The 19,674-nt window shown below is 40.4% G+C and overlaps 2 protein-coding genes across 3 annotated transcripts; one reads left to right on the plus strand and one right to left on the minus strand.

Annotated features, from left to right (window-relative positions):
* The first annotated feature begins 272 nt into the window (after positions 1–272).
* FGB (fibrinogen beta chain) lies at positions 273–7,156 on the plus strand. 2 transcript variants are annotated; one of them, XM_059844425.1, is made up of 8 exons: positions 273–423; positions 1,981–2,184; positions 2,928–3,111; positions 3,690–3,917; positions 4,524–4,637; positions 5,164–5,286; positions 5,471–5,756; positions 6,643–7,156. In XM_059844425.1, exons 1-8 carry the CDS (start codon positions 373–375, stop codon positions 6,869–6,871), a joined length of 1,419 nt encoding a protein of 472 aa, XP_059700408.1. In that variant the 5' UTR covers positions 273–372; the 3' UTR covers positions 6,872–7,156. The 2 variants fall into 2 exon arrangements, with proteins under 2 accessions (XP_059700408.1, XP_059700407.1); XM_059844424.1 differs by having other exon boundaries at positions 316–447.
* A 1,733-nt stretch (positions 7,157–8,889) lies between these two features.
* Positions 8,890–15,322, minus strand: FGA (fibrinogen alpha chain). Its single transcript, XM_059844426.1, has 6 exons — positions 15,214–15,322; positions 13,296–13,424; positions 12,252–12,435; positions 11,822–11,967; positions 10,109–11,147; positions 8,890–9,747 (listed from the first exon to the last, which is right to left on the minus strand). The coding sequence occupies exons 1-6, from the start codon at positions 15,262–15,264 to the stop codon at positions 9,038–9,040; spliced, it is 2,259 nt and encodes a 752-aa protein (XP_059700409.1). The 5' UTR covers positions 15,265–15,322; the 3' UTR covers positions 8,890–9,037.
* Positions 15,323–19,674: the final 4,352 nt, after the last annotated feature.

Below are 19,674 nucleotides of genomic sequence, written 5' to 3' on the forward strand. Positions count from 1 at the left end.
AACATGACATCTAATAATTTTTTTTCCTTTGGCCATTCCCTTTTCCAGCTGTTTTAAAACACATGTGATTTTTGAGAAAATGATAACCTTGTGTAATCTGAGCAGGAGGTGCTTTTAGGGATCTGAACATGTATTTGATGCCAGCATCAACAGAGGTCTCTGGGACATACAGATAAGAGTTTTCCAGAGGAATTGCTCAACAACTGATGTATTTAGGCACAGAGTGAAGAGTTGAATATTAACAGAGAAACTTTGATTGCTGGAAGCTGGAAATTGGTGCTGCTGCATATATATAAAAGAACAGAGGTGACCTCTCCCTGTCAGAGCTGATGAAAAGAGAAGATCACTGAGCTGCTCAAGCAAGCCAGCACCATGAAACTGCTCCTGCTGTTCCTGCTCTGTATTTCCTTCGTTCAGTCCCAGGTCTCTCTTGAGTATGACGAAGAGGTTGTAATACTGATATTGATTAATAATTAGTTATTAATAATTATTTTAATTTAATTGCGTGCGTGACTTCCTCAGCTTACATGAGTTAGCTAAATTGGAAGCTGTGGGAAAAGATAATCCAGTGCTTATTCTTTTTCTGATTGAATTGTTCAAAAAATTAACTTTTTAAATGTAACTCCACAATAGTTATTTTCTGAGTTTGGAGATATTTTCTTCCTATTTCTTTTTCTGTAGGGAGTGAAGAATGTTTGATGGTAAGATTAGTTATTTAGCTGAATTTATCTAAGGATATTAATTTAACAATGTTGACATATGATGTTACAGACAACTAGTATTAGGTATAAAGGAGTAGAAGTGTGTAATAAATCATGTCCTGTCTCAAAGACAGTAAAATCTTTTCTGCAGAGTCAGTAGATGTTAAGAAAAACTGAAACTAAACAAACTACCAGTTATTACAGCTTAACACTGGAATTTCAGAGGTAACGATTGCAAAACAGAAGGAAAAGCAATGACAATCAACGTAAAATAATGGTTTAATATATATTTTTGTTTAAGTAAAATATTTCAGTGGGAAACACAATTTAGAATTTTGGTGCACTTTTTTATTGTTTGAAAATCCCTGTAAAAATTGGTCAGACTTTCTAACAATCTGAGCTCTTGTGTTTGCACATAGACTACTGAATAACACTAATGTGTTTAATAATTTTCAGCAATTTTGTGTTTTGTATGCTGTTTGGTTTTGAAACTACTTGAAGCCTCTGATGCTGGATCCTTTGAAATGTTTGTTATTTGGAGCTAAGTCTCAGTGGGATTGGAAATGGCTGTAGGTTTTGATTCAGTAGCTCAAAGAACTATAAATTCAAATAGTTTTGTTTAAAAAAATGCTTAGGGACCAGGCCTGTTTTCCTTGCTCATCCTCTTAGGCTTTTCTGTTTCTGGCAGCTATGGAGAATGTATAATCAGAGAGCTCTACAAACCTATTTTGAGAGACGTTATTAAATGGTTTTCCTAACTTCCCCAGTTAATGGCTGGTATGTGGCTCGAGACCTGATGATGTATTTGACTGTGGCCTGATTTTCTGAGACCTTACAAATATTCCTGTAGCCCAATAAAAAACTGGGATACTGAAAATGTGCTGCTGAATACACTTCTTAGTACCAAGGATATCTAAGTACTTTTTTTTTGTAGCCTACTACTTCAAGTTTCATGGCGCTTAGTAGCTCTGAACTATGTAATATTTATTCATTGGTCAAAATTGGCAATTGAAATTTTGTTTTACTTTGGTTTGAAGACTTTTTAGTTTATCTAAATCTAGGTATGGAGAATGTGACTAGTCTTACAAGGGAGGGGATGGCAGTGAGTTTTACATAATGTCAGTATAACATTTCCTTTATGGCTTTTTCATTCCATTCCCTGGTTTTTCTTGCTGTTTAAAATACTAAAGAGTGCTGAATGGATGCCTCCACCCTGTGCAGCCCGTTTTGCAGTAGCAATCCCACATTCAGAGAGTTTTGTCTCCCCTTGGCTGTGCAGGATGAGAGCCCCGTGGTTAACATTCGCGGCCACCGGCCCGTGGACAAAAGGGTGGAAGCGGCGCCCGCTCTCCGCCCCGTGGCACCTCCCATCAGCGGGGCCGGCTACCGGCCCCGGCCTCCGAAGGCGGGGAAGACGCCTGACAAGAAGGAACGGACCGTCTATCCTGATGCCGGAGGCTGCCAGCGTGCGCTGGACGAGCTGGTGGGTGTCTGGCTGCTGAGGCAGCTGGTGACATACTGTCCTTTCCTTCTCGTGCACCCAGCACGGGAGTTTCCCTTGCCAAATAAAGGACGGCCATTCGTTTAAAGCAGTCCAGCTTTTCTTCGCTTTGCTTGGGTTTGCTAGGACTGCATTCAGAAGGGTGATGTGTCAGAGTCCAAGGGATTAGTAGCAGAGTCGGCCTACAGCAAAGATGGGGGGATGGGAGTTCAGGAAATGAGGTATCTGTGGGTTAGCCTGTGCCTTCCGCCTGGTTTTGCATAGGTCAGGACAGGAAAAACCTCTGCAGAAGTGCTGGATTCAGTTTCAGACAATCTTAAGGAACTCTAGGAACCAAAAAAACCCCATCCTCCCATGTCTTTCTTAAAATTAGTTTCAAAATGTAGTTCTTCTCTACCCTCAGTCACTGCTGCAGCACTTACTGCATACAAGCATACTTGACACCCAGCACACTCCTTGCTGTCTTGCAGCAGCCTATCACACTGTCTCTGCCATGATCCCTGCTGGAAAATGCAAGCTGTAGCAATGCTGAGAGGCGACTTAGTGACTGAGCACAAGTTTGAGTGTGGAGGTTCCCAACAAATGAAGTTTGTTAAAGCTTATCTAGATGCTGAAATACCTGTTCTCCCATTACAAACTCTTCGTTGTGTTCAAAGGTATGGCTGTTCACTGATGGGACTAGAAGTTCTTTACTTTTATTCACAGCCCTTTTTCCTTCTTTTAAGGGAGTGCTGTGTCCGACTGGATGTGAGCTGCAAACTCTACTGCTTAAACAGGAAAAATCAATGAAACCAGTTATTAATGATCTAAAAGTTAAAGTGAACACTCTTTCGGAGAGCTCCTCAACTTTCTACGAATATGTGACTGTTCTAGATGATAAACTGGTAAAGAGGCAAAAACAAAGAAAAGGTAAGCTACTTCTATGAACTACTAGTGTAAATGGTATTGAAGTTTTATTGGCATTCCTACAGTTACTTTTTAGTGGCACTTCTTAAAAAAAATAAAAATACCATGGACTATCTAGCAAAGCAGGATTCTTTGACTGTGACCTCTTAAATCTTAAAAAACATCCTTTGAGAGGCGAAGGAATGGATTTCATGCTAAGGCAAGATTCATATGAGGCCTCTAAATGTACATCATTCGCGTATTCCCCTTACCTGTTTTCCTATGTCCATCCAATCTATTTATGACCAGCCTCTGGATTGGCACCATGGCTCTCCAGAAAGAAGGGAATTACTGCTCTTTGGCAGAGTAAAGCACCACTGATAAACCTATTGGCTAGCAAAGAAACAACAGTGCACATATACCACTTCCCTGAGAGTATCTGCATAGTTTTTGCACACTGAGGAAAAGTAAGCAAAAGAAATGCTGTTCCTGCCTTCCTTCCTAGTGGCATCTCAAACTGTACTTATAAACTGCTCTTCATCATTTCCTAACTGGGAAATATGTTGACAACTAATCTGCTTTTCATCTCTTTGCTCTTCTAGACAATGATGATTTAGCTTCTCAGTACAACACAGAAGTGGAATTGCAGTATAGTTATATAAAGGATAATCTGGACAATAACATCCCATCTAGCCTCAGGGTTCTTCGTGCAGTTGTGGATACCTTACATAAAAAGATACAGAAACTGGAAAATGCCATTGCAACCCAGGTGGACTACTGCCGTTCCCCATGTACTGTTTCCTGTAATATTCCTGTGGTTTCAGGCAAAGGTACTCATTCAACTCTAATGACATCTTTTCTCCAATTTATGTCACTGTGCAAATTGATAGATGCATCTGAAGCCTGTACAATTGATTAGGGTATTAGGAAAGATGGAAATCCTAGATTTAAAAAAAAAAAAAATCTTTTCTGGATCACTATATTTCTTTTCTGGATCACTATATTGGTCAGATCAAAGATCCACTTATCCAATATCAGTCTTCATAAGTGACCAGTTGGATTTTAAAGAAATGTGTGCTTTAGGGTCTTTGTAAGTTGGAAGTGATAATTTTGTGACTATCATAGTTGTACTCTTGATATTTTTGGTCAAGAAAGTTCTTCTTTCAAAAGCTGGTCTAGTTCAGGAAGTCATTGTAAGGTATACAGTGTTGCATCACTTAGTTTGAAGATTCAGAAATTCCTCTTTGGAAAAGCTGCACAGTGCAGTATTCTTTCTTCCATTATTCTTTCACTTGATGTATTACAGAAATCAAAATGAAAGCAAAACATTATCTATAGTTATTTAAAAATGTTCCCAAATAACAGCAAACCAAAAGATAAGAAAACTGTTCAAGTTCACAGATCTTTCAGTACTAGTCTCTGTTTTATTCTTGCAGAATGTGAGGATATCATCAGAAAGGGAGGCGAGACATCCGAAATGTACCTCATCCAGCCAGATCCTTTCGTCAAGCCATACAGAGTGTACTGTGACATGGAAACAGACAATGGAGGTTAGTGTGAATTAACTATGTTCTCATAATATTAATTTATCAATGCTGCCAAAAAATCAAATTAGTAATTTGTATTTTATACAAAGACAAATGAAAATTTTACCTTTTGTAATTACTTGATAATTAAATATAATTAAATCTCATTCAGGGAAGTCTTGTTGAGGTCATCTGCTGATACATAATAGGGTACTTCCATAGTGAAACTGGAAATAAATTGTGTATGTATCTTACTATGACCATCATGGATGGTGCATAGGTGGGCAAACAAGCACAGCCTGACTTATTTCTTACCCTGTCACTTGACAAAAGACCAGGGCTGTCCTTCAAGTTCTGCTTTTCCCACCTTTCCTTATGAAGCAAGGTTCTACTTAAGTGTGAGCTCAAAGCTGAGCTCAAAAGAGGTGAAAGGACCTGCAAGGAAGCCAAATGCTCCTCTGCTCCTGAGGTAAAGTTAAAAGGGCTGTATCTTAATGTCAGATGCTCCTTTTGTACTGGTAATTTAATCTAAATACTCTTGCTTCTGCAGGCTGGACTTTGATTCAGAACCGCCAGGACGGCAGTGTTAATTTCGGAAGAGTATGGGATCAGTATAAAAAAGGATTTGGAAATGTTGCAAAGAGTGGAGGGAAGAACTACTGTGATACACCAGGTAAAACACAGAGCACAAAATGCAAAGAGCTGTTCTTACTGAAACAATTTTCTCCTATTTTTTGAAGCTCTTAGATTTTTCAAAATTAACTAATCTGCTCCAGCAGACCTTTAGCAAATAATAAAGTTGCCTTGAAGTATATTGTGAAGTCTGTTTCACAGAGCTCTCACTTGTTGCTTCTCAGGTGAATATTGGCTTGGAAATGACAAGATCAGCCAGCTTACCAAAATAGGGCCCACTGAAGTTCTAATTGAAATGGAGGACTGGAATGGTGATAAAGTATCAGCTCATTATGGAGGTTTCACCATACAGAATGAAGGAAACAAGTATCAGCTTTCAGTTAGTAACTACAAAGGCACTGCAGGCAATGCGCTGATGGAAGGAGCTTCCCAATTGCATGGAGAAAACAGGACAATGACAATTCACAATGGCATGTACTTCAGTACTTATGACAGAGACAATGATGGATGGTATGTACTTGCACTAGACATTTAAAATAAAAATAGAGCTGAATATGTAATATTTCTGTAATTTGCCATTAGTTTTCACAGCATTTTGTAACATGTCAAAATATGTAATGTCCCTGCAAGTTACTAGCTAAATGTCTATGGAGTTCTCTTGGCATAGCCAGGGACAGGTAAAACTATATGTTAGGTTAGTGACAGTCCACAACCAAGTAAGAAGCAAGCATGCTGAATGACTTACCAGCAAAAAAAAAAAAAAAAAAAAAAAGCAAAGCAGCAAATCTGGATGCAGTATATTCATAGTCAGAGACTGACAGCAGCAGTGAGTGCTGAGGACACTAAGCAGGAATATTGGTACTAACTCCAGTAAAATATAATGGATCCTGAAGAAAACAGCAGGTAGCACATCCATTAAAAAAGCAATGTTCTGCTTACGCAGAAGACAGGAGCTCTGTTGTAATAGTACATAATAGAGCACAATATCTCTAACCTGTGCTTAATACCTGATTACATATTCACAAATAAAGGAATTGTTTAGGTTGGGGAAGACATACATTTCTCATTGCTTTCTACCTTTTAATTTCATTGCTATTGTAGTTATCATTATGAACTTCAAATAACCACAGTTATCAATCAGTAAACTAAAATGATATTCCCCAAGAGGTGCAATTAAAATTTGATTTGTTTTCCTTAGCTCCTTTATCTTCTGAGTGCACTGTGTAGCACACGCTTGTGATGGTCAATCCTTTGTAGAAAGTTCAGAGAGGACTTAAATAGTTTATTATGGTTTGAAAATTTCAGTACACTGGCAGGTATATGTACTTTGTTGATCTGTTAGCCTGTATTACAGATGTCACTCTCAATGCCTTTTTATTTTTTTTCCCCTCATCAGGTTAACTCTAGATCCAAGAAAACAGTGCTCCAAACAAGATGGTGGTGGATGGTGGTACAACCGCTGCCACTCAGCCAACCCCAATGGCAGATACTACTGGGGAGGGTCCTACAGCTGGGACATGGCAAAACATGGGACAGATGATGGTGTCGTATGGATGAACTGGAAAGGGTCGTGGTATTCAATGAAGAAGATGAGCATGAAAATCCGGCCATACTTTCCACATTAACCATTATCAGAATGTACAGAATCAGGGGGTTTCCTTTAGTATTTGTATGTGGTTGTCTTTTTAGCATGCTATTCAGTTTTATCTTTACATATGAGAACCCAATCTGTATGTACAACCATATTGTGACCTAAAGTGAAAAGCTGTGTCAAATATAAATCTAAATCTGTCCAATGAAAATAACTCACCAGTGTATTTTTCCCATTTTTCATTTGTGCATAAGACAGAATTAACTATTATAGAATAACACTGATAAAATAAAACCAACATGTTTCACTCTTTTACAAAGGTCTTTTGTATCTTTTTTAAAGAGGGGGAGGATTATTTCTAAGTGTTTTCTAAAAAGTAATGAAATCTTTAAAGTATTCTTCATATTATTCTTAAGTATTCATGCATAATCTGGGGAGAAGGAAATGCATTCCACTAAATAAGAGGCAGTTATCTTCTTTTGTATTATAAAAGTAACAGTAGCTACCTGTGTAACAAGTTGAGAAGGAATAAAAGTGAAAAGAGTATTGAACAAATGAGTAGGTCACTGGTCCCTTGGCTCCAGTCCTGTTGCTGGATAAAATATGTCCTTTCCTGGACCTGGTCACATACTTGCTTTCACACATAAGCTTCATACAAGCCCTATCATGGGACTGGAGTAATTAGTGTCTCCAGTCACAGAGTAGTGGAGGTTGAGTATTCCATCAAACCTAGTAGTCTATGCTCCCTTGAGCAGACAAAGACTGCCCAACCTGGCAGACAGGATGAACATCTCTCAAAGGGGTCTGCCTTCCTCCACAAAGGAAGGGACCCAGATCACTAGGGGTAGATGGATCCCACCTGATACCTTTAGTGTTTATTTAATCTGTGAAGCCCAGGAGGACAAGGAGACAGAATGGCAACTTCCACTAGAGGAGCACATGGATGTTCAGCATTCACACGGGCAGGCTTCCACTGAGGCTAAGGAACAAAAACTTAATGTGCAAGTGGAGCCCTGTTTTCCAAAAGCACACACCCCCTTCTCACATATGAGTGTAAAGATGTCTTTGCTCTCCAGCAATCTTTCTGAAAAGATTAGACAGTGGTTGTATTTGAGAAGCACTGAAAAAAAGGTTAAAAGCGAGCTGCTTTACCAGTATTTGATGATCTTGTTAAATTGTATGCAACATGTCAGTGAGATTAGAGGTAATGAAGTTTGCTCATGCCTCTTTCTAGAAGTGCAGAAATATTACTCAGTGTAAATACAATGTATAATTTTATGCCATAACCTATAAAGGTAAATACAATGTGGTCTTCTGTAATTGTGTGACCAATATAACTGATATTCCATGCAGCTGTTTTTTTTCTAGAAGATCCTTACCACACACTGTCAGCAAGCTGATTTAAACCCCTTACCCTTAGGAGAATTCTTGTTTTGCATATCTACTGAGAAACATTCAGGTAGTTCCTCATCTTGCTTGTTCTGGTTGGTCATAACCTTTTAGTGGTTGCCAGAAAATAATAGCCTGTTTTGGGAGTTGCATTTTGATGCATTATCATGGAGTTGTCTTATTTTGAAGCTACCAGTATGCATGTTAAGCTATCTAGGATTCATCAATGGGATGGAAGGTCTGTGTCCATATTTATAAAACAAAGCTTAGGAGATTCTTACAAGTCAGTCCTAAAATGCATGCATTCTCTATCAAAGTGTACTCCATGTTGGGTGTGTGGGAAAAGTGAGAACCCACACCACCCTTGGTTCTGTCTGAGAGCTGACTACCACTGCTGTTGTGCTCCCCTTGAAATGGAAATGAGAGTGTGAATGTTGAACTTGGTTAGACTTTCACAGTCCACGTCAGTGGAGGCAGGATTTCATTCTGAACTTACTTCTAAATATTTTTACTTCTTTAACACCCCTAAAACAAAGTAAATAATTAAAATTATTTTTTTTTATCTCAAGTCAATGTGTGAGCTACCAAAGACATGGAAAAGTTCATATCAAAAGGGCTGTTAAATCGATATTTCCTTGTCAGTTAAAAATAAAGTCAAAAAAATCTTGTTGATAATTAATAATTTTTTATTTTTTAATCTCCAAATGTGCTCAGTTGCCTTCAAATTCACAGGGTAAAGGTTCATTATACATACATATATAAAAAAATCTTTTCAACATGTAGTCATAAAACACATTAAAGGCCTGTCTTTTTACAGGGTTTCTATGGGCCTGATTTTCATTCTAACAGTTTTTAGGGAATAATCAGAGGCTTTGAATGGCAGCCAGACAACGCCATTTTCGATCTCATAGGGCACATTGTACCTGGGGTCGTAGTGGCCGCCCGGGTAGTAAATGCCATTGAGGTTGGCAGCCTGGCAGCTGTTGTACCACCAGCCCCCCCCATACATCTCGGCACAGTTCTCCTCCCAGTGGTCCTGGTCCCGGTCAAAGGTGCTGAACTTCATCTGGGCATGGGATGTGTACTCGGTGCCCTCTTCCAGCCAGCCAGCCACCAGGGCGTCCCCGGCGGTGCCCTCGTAGGAGGACACGGCCAGGGTGTACCCTTCAGCTTCAGACCCTACCTGCATGAGATACTCTGCAAACACAGCATTCCCATCCCAGTCCTCTAACTCTACCCGAAGCACAGTTTCATTCTGAGTCAGCAAGTGTAGATTTTCATTGCCCAGCCAAAACTCTCCTCTCCCCCTGCCATCCACGCTGCCGAAACCTTTCTTGTAGTCTTGCCAGGTGCGGTTAAAATTCACTGATCCATCCATTCTTTGTTGGATCAATAGCCATCCTCCCAAAGTGGTCTCTTGGTCGCAATAAACTGACAAAACCTTATTGGATCCCGCTGGCTTGATTTTGAAAATGCCACTTTTGGCACCAGAAGTGTGTTTCTGGCGGATATCATCACAGTCTAAAAAAAAAAGTTGATCTGGTTTGACAGAAGTTATCAGCAAAATTTAATACAAGGTTCAGAGGAATCCAAATACCAATAGCTCAGAGGAAAATTGTTAAACACGTCTTGGACTATGCTAGGTATAGTGACAGGCAACATTAGAAAGAATTCAGGAAAGAAAACTTTACATATTTCTTAAATTGTGAATCGTCTATGCAATACCCGAGTATTAATGAAATATTTTCCCTTTTGTTTCCGAGGTGGTAACAAACAGACACAGTGCTTGCATTTAATCATCACACTGTTGTACTACAGTATCTAAAATCAATGTGTCAGTTTGGTTATGGATGGAGTTTGGCTCCATTACCTCAATAACTACCTTTCCCAGTGCTGGGTGTCCTTCGCTTCCCTCCTGAAGGTCTGAAGCTGCGTGCCTGAAAGTCTGGGGTATCCTCTGCACTCTGATCATGTTCCAACCCACCTAGCTGCTCATTTATTTCACGGATCTTTACTGATTTGGTTTCAAAAGCAGAGCCTCCCTTCTTGAAACTAGAAGAGCTGGTCGCTACAGTCTTGGAGTGACTTGCACTGTCAGATGGGAATCCAGATGGCTGAAGTCTTCCAAAGTCATCTTCCTCCTCCTCTCCTAAATCTCCAAATTTGTCTTTTCCCCCATAAGCTCCCGTACCTATGTGGCTACTGCCTGTGCGTTTGCTGGTTGTGAAGCTGCTAGATCCGCTAACGCGCTTAGTGGCAGTGGATGGAGAGTCAGGGGTAAAAAACGACTCTAACTCAGGGAATACAGTCTCTAGCTTGTGCAAGCCATCTGCACCACTAAAATGGTAGGTGCTCCCTTCCCCTCCAACATTTCCAGGTAAATAGGCACAGTCTGAGCCATCGGAAGAGACTGTTTTCTCAAATACTTCTTCTCTAGGGCCATCAGGCCCAGAGACGACTTTTCTGGTGGTAGTTTTGGTGCATCTACGAACAGCGGAGAAGGTTTTGTCTTCCAGACTAGGGGTTTCTCCCCCACGAGCAGGAATAACTAATTTGCTGGGGTATGAAGATGCATCCCCCCTTGCTTCTGCCGTGCGATGCGAGCTGTCGCCTCGGGAGGGTTTCGTGTCTGCTTCTGGTCTTTCTAATACCACTTCCATCTGCTTGATGTCATTAATTATGTTCAGAGCTTGCATTTCTGGGAGAGGCTTATGCTTAAAATGATCAGGAACATTAGAGTCCTTAAGTGGCCTCATTTTCAGTGTGCTCAGGGTGGATGTTTGAAGCTCTGGGTGCAAGTTGATGGAGTTCGCTTGGACAAGCTGCTTCTGGATGTTTTCGTAGCTTTCTTTGTCCAACATGTAATCAAAGCTTCTAGAACAGGTTCCTTTGCAAGCTCGTATCTTAATATCAATGTCCACCTACATAACCAGAGAGAAGTAATTTGGTTAGGGAGCTTTCCCAACTTTCTCAAGCAAGGTTAACTTCTACTGAACAGGGGAAAGATGAGAGCTGCCCTAGTACCTCCCACCTACAGCTGAGAGGGGAAGATTCTGTCACGGGGTTACCATTGCTTTCTCAAATGATCTAAATGATGGATTTCTGATCTAGGAATCAAAATGGACCTTTGAGCAAAACCACTGTTTGTACCATGACTTTTCCTTGCATTACCATCAGAAGAACTGGGTGCAACCTGGGAACACAGGTTCTCATGCCAACCCTAGCTGTGGGCAGCAATGGCAGCACTGGGGATTGACAGAGCATGTCCCCTTTCTAACTACTCAGCAACTCCTTGCAGGAGGAGAAGCACCTCATACAGGAGCAGTTATCAGCAGAGGGAGCATCCTTGTGGCCTGAGAGAGAAGCAGCAGATGGGACTAAAAACTCACGGAACTCATGCTGGTTCCTACAGAGCAGAAATAGGAAATCAGGATGGATAGGTAGCAACTCATTTGGGGATTTGTCTCAGCAAGTCAGGTCCTGTGAGAGTTGTACCATGTTTTCTCCCAGCTGGAGTGCTGCTCACCATAATGGACAGATCCCCTTTCTGTAGCTAAGCCCTGGAGAGAATGGGAAGTGCATAGCAGACACCTACCTCTAAGCGCTTCATCTCCACCACTTGCTCCTGGATGCTGCTCTGCAGAGCTTTAATTCTGTTCACCTGAGTGACAACTCTCTGCTTTAATGTCAAAATTCTCCGTCTCAGTTCTCCTGACAGGCGACCGTAAGTCTCATCAAGCTCTGAAACAAAAATGCCTCACAGTCAGCTATGCCCATGTGCTTTTCTTTCCTAAATATGTATCATATTTTAAAATATGTAATTAAACACATAATTGAGAACATGTTTCTCATAGTACTGAGCAGATTAAATTAATTTTTGCTAACTAGTTAAGAGTCTGTTAATATGATTGTTCTGTTTCCTGATAATAATATCCAGTGCAGCCTGTACTTTCACTACATGTGGCTTATTCACAAAAAAACAGTAATTCAGTGATGGATAATAAAACTGGGCATGAGATACTCACCCTGAGCACTGTCCAGGTTTGGTTTTAGTGCATTTACAGTTTCCACAATTAACTCATTGGACTGCTTATAGTTGTTTTGATTATCTGAGAGCAGTTTCTTGATTTTTTCTATTCTTTGACTGAACTCCTGGTCCTTTTCTTCAATCAGTCCTTGCATTCTGCATCCTGATGGACATTTGGCACCCTAGAATTGAAAGAGGGAAATAACTGTGCTAAAATCCTCAAGAGTAAACATCTTGTACAATGGAATTTGTGAAGAACATACTCAGAAACCTGCTGTAACTGTGGGGTGTGGAACAAGTAAACCTTTAGTTTCCCCTCTCCTCTGTTCCTCATGGGTGAGATTTTTTTGTAGCTACATATATAATCCCTAAGGGTCTGCTGTAAGAAGTCTGTCATCCAGTTTGAGGGAGGATGTTAGAGGCTAGCATTTTTAAGCAAAGTTTTCCTCAGAAAAGCTTAATGTTCTGACAGACTTAAGCTCTTTGCCAAGAAGTCATCAAATAAATGTAGCATGGAAAAGGACTGAGATGCAAGAGGCAAAAAAGAGAGAAAATCATAGTTTATATAGAAAAACAACTGGTCAATTATTGTGAAACATTTATGGAGCATCTTGTAATCTGACTTCCTAAAAATTAACTAGTGAGTGATTGTGAGTATGTGATTTCTAGCTACTTCTTTTCTTTTTCTCACAATTCTCTTTCTGGTGCCTTTATTTTATGAACTCCAAAAGTGGCAATACCAAAATTCTGAAAAGAAAGAGTTCTTACATTTTTCTATGTTGAGCCTTTGTTTAATTAATCTGTCTTTTCCAGACCTACTTTAACTTCTCCGTCCGCACCACTGCAAACTTCTCCCTGTTTATTTTGTCTTCATTTTCCCCTCTTTTCCTTTGTTTCCCACAGGCTGCCCCAACCTGAAGTGTCACCTCAGCCCTAATGCTGAACCCCGTGCTGGCCTGTGGCCCCTGATGTAGTGATCCAGCTGCTGATCCAGCTGCTGATCCAGCTGAGGTCCCCCTTTCCCCCAGTGCCAATGGCTCACCCAGTCATCATCCGAACAGAAGGGCCAGCTCTTCTCAGACTGGCAGCTGGACGGGGACTTGTGCTCCACAATCCTGGGACCACGCACTCCTGCACCCCCCTGCTCAAAGGCAGTCTTTCCATCTTGTGCCTGCCAGGAGGAAAAAGGGGAAAAGTGAAACCAAGGTTCAGTGAACAGGTGTCAAGGAAGCAGAAACACAAAGCTGATGTCCTCACACAGCTGGTGGGTGGCAATCGCAGCCATCTGGTAAGCATCACACCCAACAGTGCAAGGATGCTATTCCAATGTTTCTTCTAAGATAGTATGTTGTTTGTTTTGTCAGAATAAAGCTTTACATCTCTTAAAATTAATGCTTTCTTGTAGAGAGCTAGTGATGCTCAGGATATATTATGATAATATCATTTCACATAAATATTTTGTCCTGTGTGTAAATATAAAATTAAGTTGAAATTAGACTGAAACTGGAAAAATAAAAAAAAATATTTTAAAAATACTATTCCCATTAGCTGCAGTACTCTAAAATTCTTATTGTCACTTTACCACCTTCAGTCTCCACAAAAGTAACTTACAGATGTATTAATTTTTCCACTAGGGTTTCTGATTTTAATCACAGTTGCTAACTGGAAGCTTGTAACAGGGTTTTGCCTGACAAAAAGAGCAAGAAAGCTACTAACACAATTAAAAAAACAATTTCAGTGATGGATGGATTTCACTGTGTTAATGGAAAGAAGAAAAATAAATACACTGAGGTTTTCTTCAAACCTGAGAAGAAAAAGTTATATAGAAGCTAATTCCAGGCCAAAACACATAAAGATTCTTGAAGTGTTATCACTTAGGAAAAGACCATTTTCCCCCCTTTTTTTTTCATTAAAGAAACCTGTGTTTAAGATGTAATTAGGTCTGATTGGAAACCTCTGTGCACCTTTTGTGCTTTTTTTTCAAACATTATAATTAATGCTTGAAAATATTAATGACTACTTCTTATTATGATTGATGATTAATTCTGAAGCTGAGAAAGTGTTCTTGATTCTAATCTCCAGGGTCAGAACCACTCTGAGGAACTGGAATGTTTTTATTAAAATCAGCAGATTCAAATTCATTAGTTTGATTAATTAATGATTTGATCTGGCCCAAGTGCCTCCTAAAAGTAGCACATATATCCAACAATGCCCTTTAGGCATTAACAACTCCAATATGACTGCTTCTGTTTTGTCCCAGCTGCTTCATATAATTTCTGTCATTTATTAAAACAGACATTTTATTAAAAAAATAAAGACAAACCAACAGTCACAAAGAAAAATGTAAAGAATATGACATAAGATTATGGACTGAGTCCTCAATGCGAAAAAAAAAAAAGGTTATGTTAGCACAGTTGAAAATCAAGTTAATCTCCTTCCTTTTCAAAAATTTTATTCTTACTTAGCTGTAGCTTAAGCTGATGTTTTTGCTACAAGAATCCCTGTTTTTAAATGTGTCTTTCATAATAAAGGCCTTGTGTGTTGTTTGTAGGTAGAAAATCCTGCAGAAATACTGTCCAAAGGAAAGCACAATTCATCCCAATAAACATGAAAATTCCTGAATGGCTGGAGCTACTAGCATCCAGCCAGTTATGTTTAAGACTTAGAGCATCACCTATGAATATCTGAATTAATGTAAATGGATTTGCTTGGCTGCTCTTGAAGCCTGGCAGATTCAGCAAAACTGGGTTAAGCAAAACTATAGAGGGCTAGTTACTCCAAAAGCAGTGATGAAACTTCATCAGTGAAGTGGTTACACTAAGCTGCTGCATATGTGTGTGCACTGAATTTTACAAGCTAGGTGATAGACAAAATTTATCTATCTCATGAATGAACATTAAATAAATGCTTACTCTTCAAAGCAGAAAGATACAAAAAGAATCAAGTAAGTGAATTCATACCCAGGCTATGCTGAGGCACAGGAGCACACAGAGGATCCTCACAGGTATCATCTTCAGGAGAAGAGCAAGAACTCTGACTGAAAGGATGCTTTTTGCCAGTCTTTTGGTGCAATTTAAACCTGAATGTGAAGCTGAGATTAATCATTATGCTCCCTTCTGTTTGTGGAAAAAACACACCACATGCCCCCCCTCCCCCTTCATTGATTACTTAAGGCCTCTTGCACAAGTTTCTGGTGTTATTTGCTCCAGGTAAGTTTGTTCAACGCCAACATGCAGGCAACACCAAGAATTCCAGGAAAAAATTCTGTCTAAAACTGTTTCTGGTAACTGGACCGTCAACCAAGATGTATGTCAGAACTAGTGGAATCCAGCAGTGCTTACTGGCTGGAAAACACACACTCAGCATGATGGGCATTTAGCAGCATAAACAAAGAGCTGATACTTGAAAAAGAAAGTCATTGCTTTACCTGCATGTTGGTGTTGAACAAAATATACTGAGGTCCATGGAGAATCTCCCAGTTAAACCCAAAAAAGCTCAGTTTTTAACTCTATAATAGACACAAAAGTCTAGTGAAAAATCATGAGCTAGTGACCTTCATGCTCAGGAGCACAGGAATTGCAGGTGCAATCTTTGTGGGTTCTCCTTGGGCATACAGTCATGGACTGTGCTTTACCACGGGATCACATCTGATATTTCTTCCACTGAACCCCTTCTGCCTCACACTGAGCATGGGGATGGTGCTCCACAGGAAGCATCTGCCCAGAGCTGTACACTCTTTTCATTGTAGGGTGATGCTCTGCAGGCTGCTTAAAGCTTCAAGGATTCTCCTGTTGTACATTACATTCATTCCCTGGCCATGACTTTCCCCTTTTCACAGTTGTAGAAACCAGGTGAGAAGGTTAAGTCAAAAAGTAGATATTAATTTTTAGGATACATTTTGATAGCCTGAAGCCTTCAGAGCACACCCTAAGTGCAGATCCTATTGCTGGCAGCTGCCTCTCTGTGCCAGCACCGTGGGGCTCAGGGGGAACAGCTGGCAGCCAGCTCTGAGAAATATCTTGCCTCTGGTCCCATAGGAACTGGGTGATCAGGGCAGGAACTGCACCTAATTCTGCAGGGTATCAGCTGTGAGTAAGTCACCACTGTGCACCACCCTGTCCTGCTAACCAGATGTGTTACAATCTATGCAACAACTAAAGCATCCTTCTTAATGCAGATGTGATATGTCACCTGGGTTCTAACTTTTCCCAGTTTGCCAATGCTTGATTTTGTGATCATCAATAATAACTTAACATTATATTTGTAATTTAATGGGCCTTAAAAATCAATAGTAGTATGAGCACATAAGCCAGAAGAATTTCTGCCTTTCAACCACGCTAACAGAGGATGTTACAATTTGCTAGGTGATGTTCCAGGCACTGGTCACCAAGGTAACAGGGGACATGGCAAGTAGCATGTTCCAGACCTCTTCTGACCCTGAGGGATGGCACAGCTCTCTGGTGACACTCAAACACAGTGAACTTAACTCTGGTCCAAGTAAAACTCAGCCACCAAGGCTAGAGGGACTGGAAAAAAAGTTGATATCTGATCATAAGCATTAGGTAAGCTAAGAGGGGTTTCCTGCTTGCTGCGAAGGCAACTGCTGGGGGAAGCTGGGGTGAAGGAGGAACTTCTCAGGCTTTACAGTCAGGGGCTGAATCTGTGTGCCTGACCTTCAGCCTGTACCTCTGCTTTCATGTTGCAATCATTCAGTCACTTCTGCTGGTGTTTGTTTGAAAGGCTGGAGGCCAAGAGCTAGACAAACTTTGGATTTAACTTTAATTCAGGATCAAAGGACAGAAGAGCAGCTCACCACTTCATCTGTCCTGCTTTTGGCTGAATGCCACAGTAACAGTCGGGGAGTCTGGGATTTAGAGGTGGTTTGTGTGCCCTAGATGTGAGCCTCACCTTGTTTGCCCAGCGCCCTCTGTGTCTCCTGCCCTACCACCAGCTTCCAAGTGGTGCCTGCTCATTCATGACCTGCCTATGGATGCTTTGCCTTAGACTTCATTCTCCTTCAGACTCAACTCTCTTCACTTTCTCTTCATATGCTCCTCAGACTACCGAACCCTTCCGAAATCATTACTAGTCAGTCCCAGCACTTTGTCCCACATTTTCCCAATGAGGAACCCAGAAGTCCTGCAGTCCATCCACTTTATTTGATTCTTTCTTCCTCTTCCTCATTCAATTTGGTCTTTTTTTCCCTTGCCTTTGGAGTGAGATTCTTCTTTTCTGTGCTCCAGTGGTCTTTGGAAGAATCACTGCGAGCTCAAGGTGTGAAACAAAGGCCATCAAATCCTTTAATAAATTTGTATAAAGTGAGAGGTACCGACTTTTCTAAATACAGATAACTTTTACTATAGGCTACAGTCTGAGGGTCATGTACAATAAAAAATGATTTAGAAAAGAGAAATATGCTCAGGTCTCAGCACACAAAATAGGGGCAGTAAGTTCAATTGCAATGTACTTGTTTGCAAAATATAATACTGAGAGTATGATTCTATTTTTAAGAGTTAGAAAAAAACAGGTCTTTTCCAGCCTCTTTCTGATAAATATGGTATTGGATACCTTAGCAAGGAGCTTCCAGAGGCATGAGTGTTGCCAGATTTCTTTCAGGGCCCAGGGAACACAACAGTGGGCTGGGACCCTGAAGACTCACTGATTAACTGTGGCATAGGAATTCATTGAAAGATCAGGCTTCTTGGATTTGCTGATTCTGACCTTCTGACCACTGGAGCAAATGCTCCTCTTCAGAGATTAAAATGATTTTTGAAAACTTAAAGACACCCATCAGCAAACCAACTGGAAGAATAAGCTGATCTTAGTTATGGTGAGCAATCCATAAAATGCCAACTCATATCCATGAAATGTGTGTAATTACAGCAGATGGCCATCAAATTGCAGCCAAAATCTAAACCAGGAGAGGCAATAACAATTGTGACCTAGCAGAGTGTAAATACAGATATCAAAGTGACAGAAGTGAAAGGAATATTTTTTAAATCCATGTTGCAAATATATACATAATATCAACCTAAAGTCATGTCCTAGGTGGCATAAATTGTGAACAGAAAGTGGAGGGGACTCAACCAATGCTACTCAAGTGGCCGTTTGCAGAACAAGGAGGAGACTTGTCTTGCCAACCCTTCCCTTGCATCGTTCTCTCCTGCCTCTCTACACACACTGCTTCAGCTCCATGGAGCCACAGGAGAGGCCTTACAGCACAAAATGTTCAGGAAAACCGCTTTGCTTGGTGAGGAATCGAGTGTCAAGGCTGGCAGGGTGCTGTGCATCATGGCTGGTTGCACGGGTGCAACAGAGTTGTGCAAATATACCAGCTCAGTGGTGTGAAGGGGTCATCCCTCCTCTCAAGCCATTGTTAACCTCACCTGACCCTAGCTAATGATGCCTTCTTCTCTCCTGAGAAACCTGTCTTCCTCTTAGATTTTGGCCCAAGAGTAAAAATTCAACTATGTCAAAATCTTAATAAAAATGAGAGAGAGCTGGCAGTTTATTGTGATGTGGAGACTCAGATCCAGGGAAGATGCTCAGCACCAGCCTCATGAGGTGCCTGGGCATCAAAACTGGAAAACTGCTGAGGCAGCACGCACTGACTGTAAGGTCTCTTTTATCACTGCAATGTCCTCCTGTCTCTAAAATAAAGCACTTGAATGTGCTATTTAGAGATACCAGGCAAACTTCTGGTCTTTCATAAGTAGCTAAAAATATAAAGACCAGGATACACTTCCTATTTTACTTCTTAATGCATCAGCTTGAGTTAGTGATAGTTTCTAGCTCTGGGTGTATCTTTTCTTGAGCAATTTATCGAAAAACCTAATTTGGTTTGCTAACACGCCCCTCAAATGCTCTCATCAGATTTTGAGGAGATACATTCAGACAGAATTGCAGACTCTTTGCTGGTCATGATCTGTACTGCGGATTTGTTTATGTGGATTTGTTTATGTGGGAAATTATTATCAGATCCAGAGAAAGAAAATGCAAGTAACATGCAATCAATTTCTGCTGCAAATTTTAACATTTTTTGGTTGCATGGCACTGAATATGTTGAAGTAATTTTTAAATATTTCGGGGGAGAAAAAGAGGGGTATGTGAGAATAATAGCTGTACAGTGCACTACCATGTGTCATATAGCAAATGAAAATTATTCTGAGTAAAATTTGACAAACTTGTTAATATGTATGGTCTGGAGTAAAATACCTGTTCTTGGTCATTGATACTATCTAGCACATCCCAACTGAAAATGGATTCATTACTTTGTGGTAAGCTAAGTTAAACAGTCTTAAGCAGTAAAGTAGGCTACTTTCAACTTGCTGTGTACTTTGATCTATGTCACCAAACAACTTTATTAGAAAACTTGAAAACTTATGGATACTAGCACATTTATGGAGAAATAGGTCAAACAC

The sequence above is a fragment of the Haemorhous mexicanus genome, chromosome 4 (assembly GCF_027477595.1).
Source record: "Haemorhous mexicanus isolate bHaeMex1 chromosome 4, bHaeMex1.pri, whole genome shotgun sequence".
Taxonomy (NCBI): Eukaryota; Metazoa; Chordata; class Aves; order Passeriformes; family Fringillidae; genus Haemorhous; species Haemorhous mexicanus.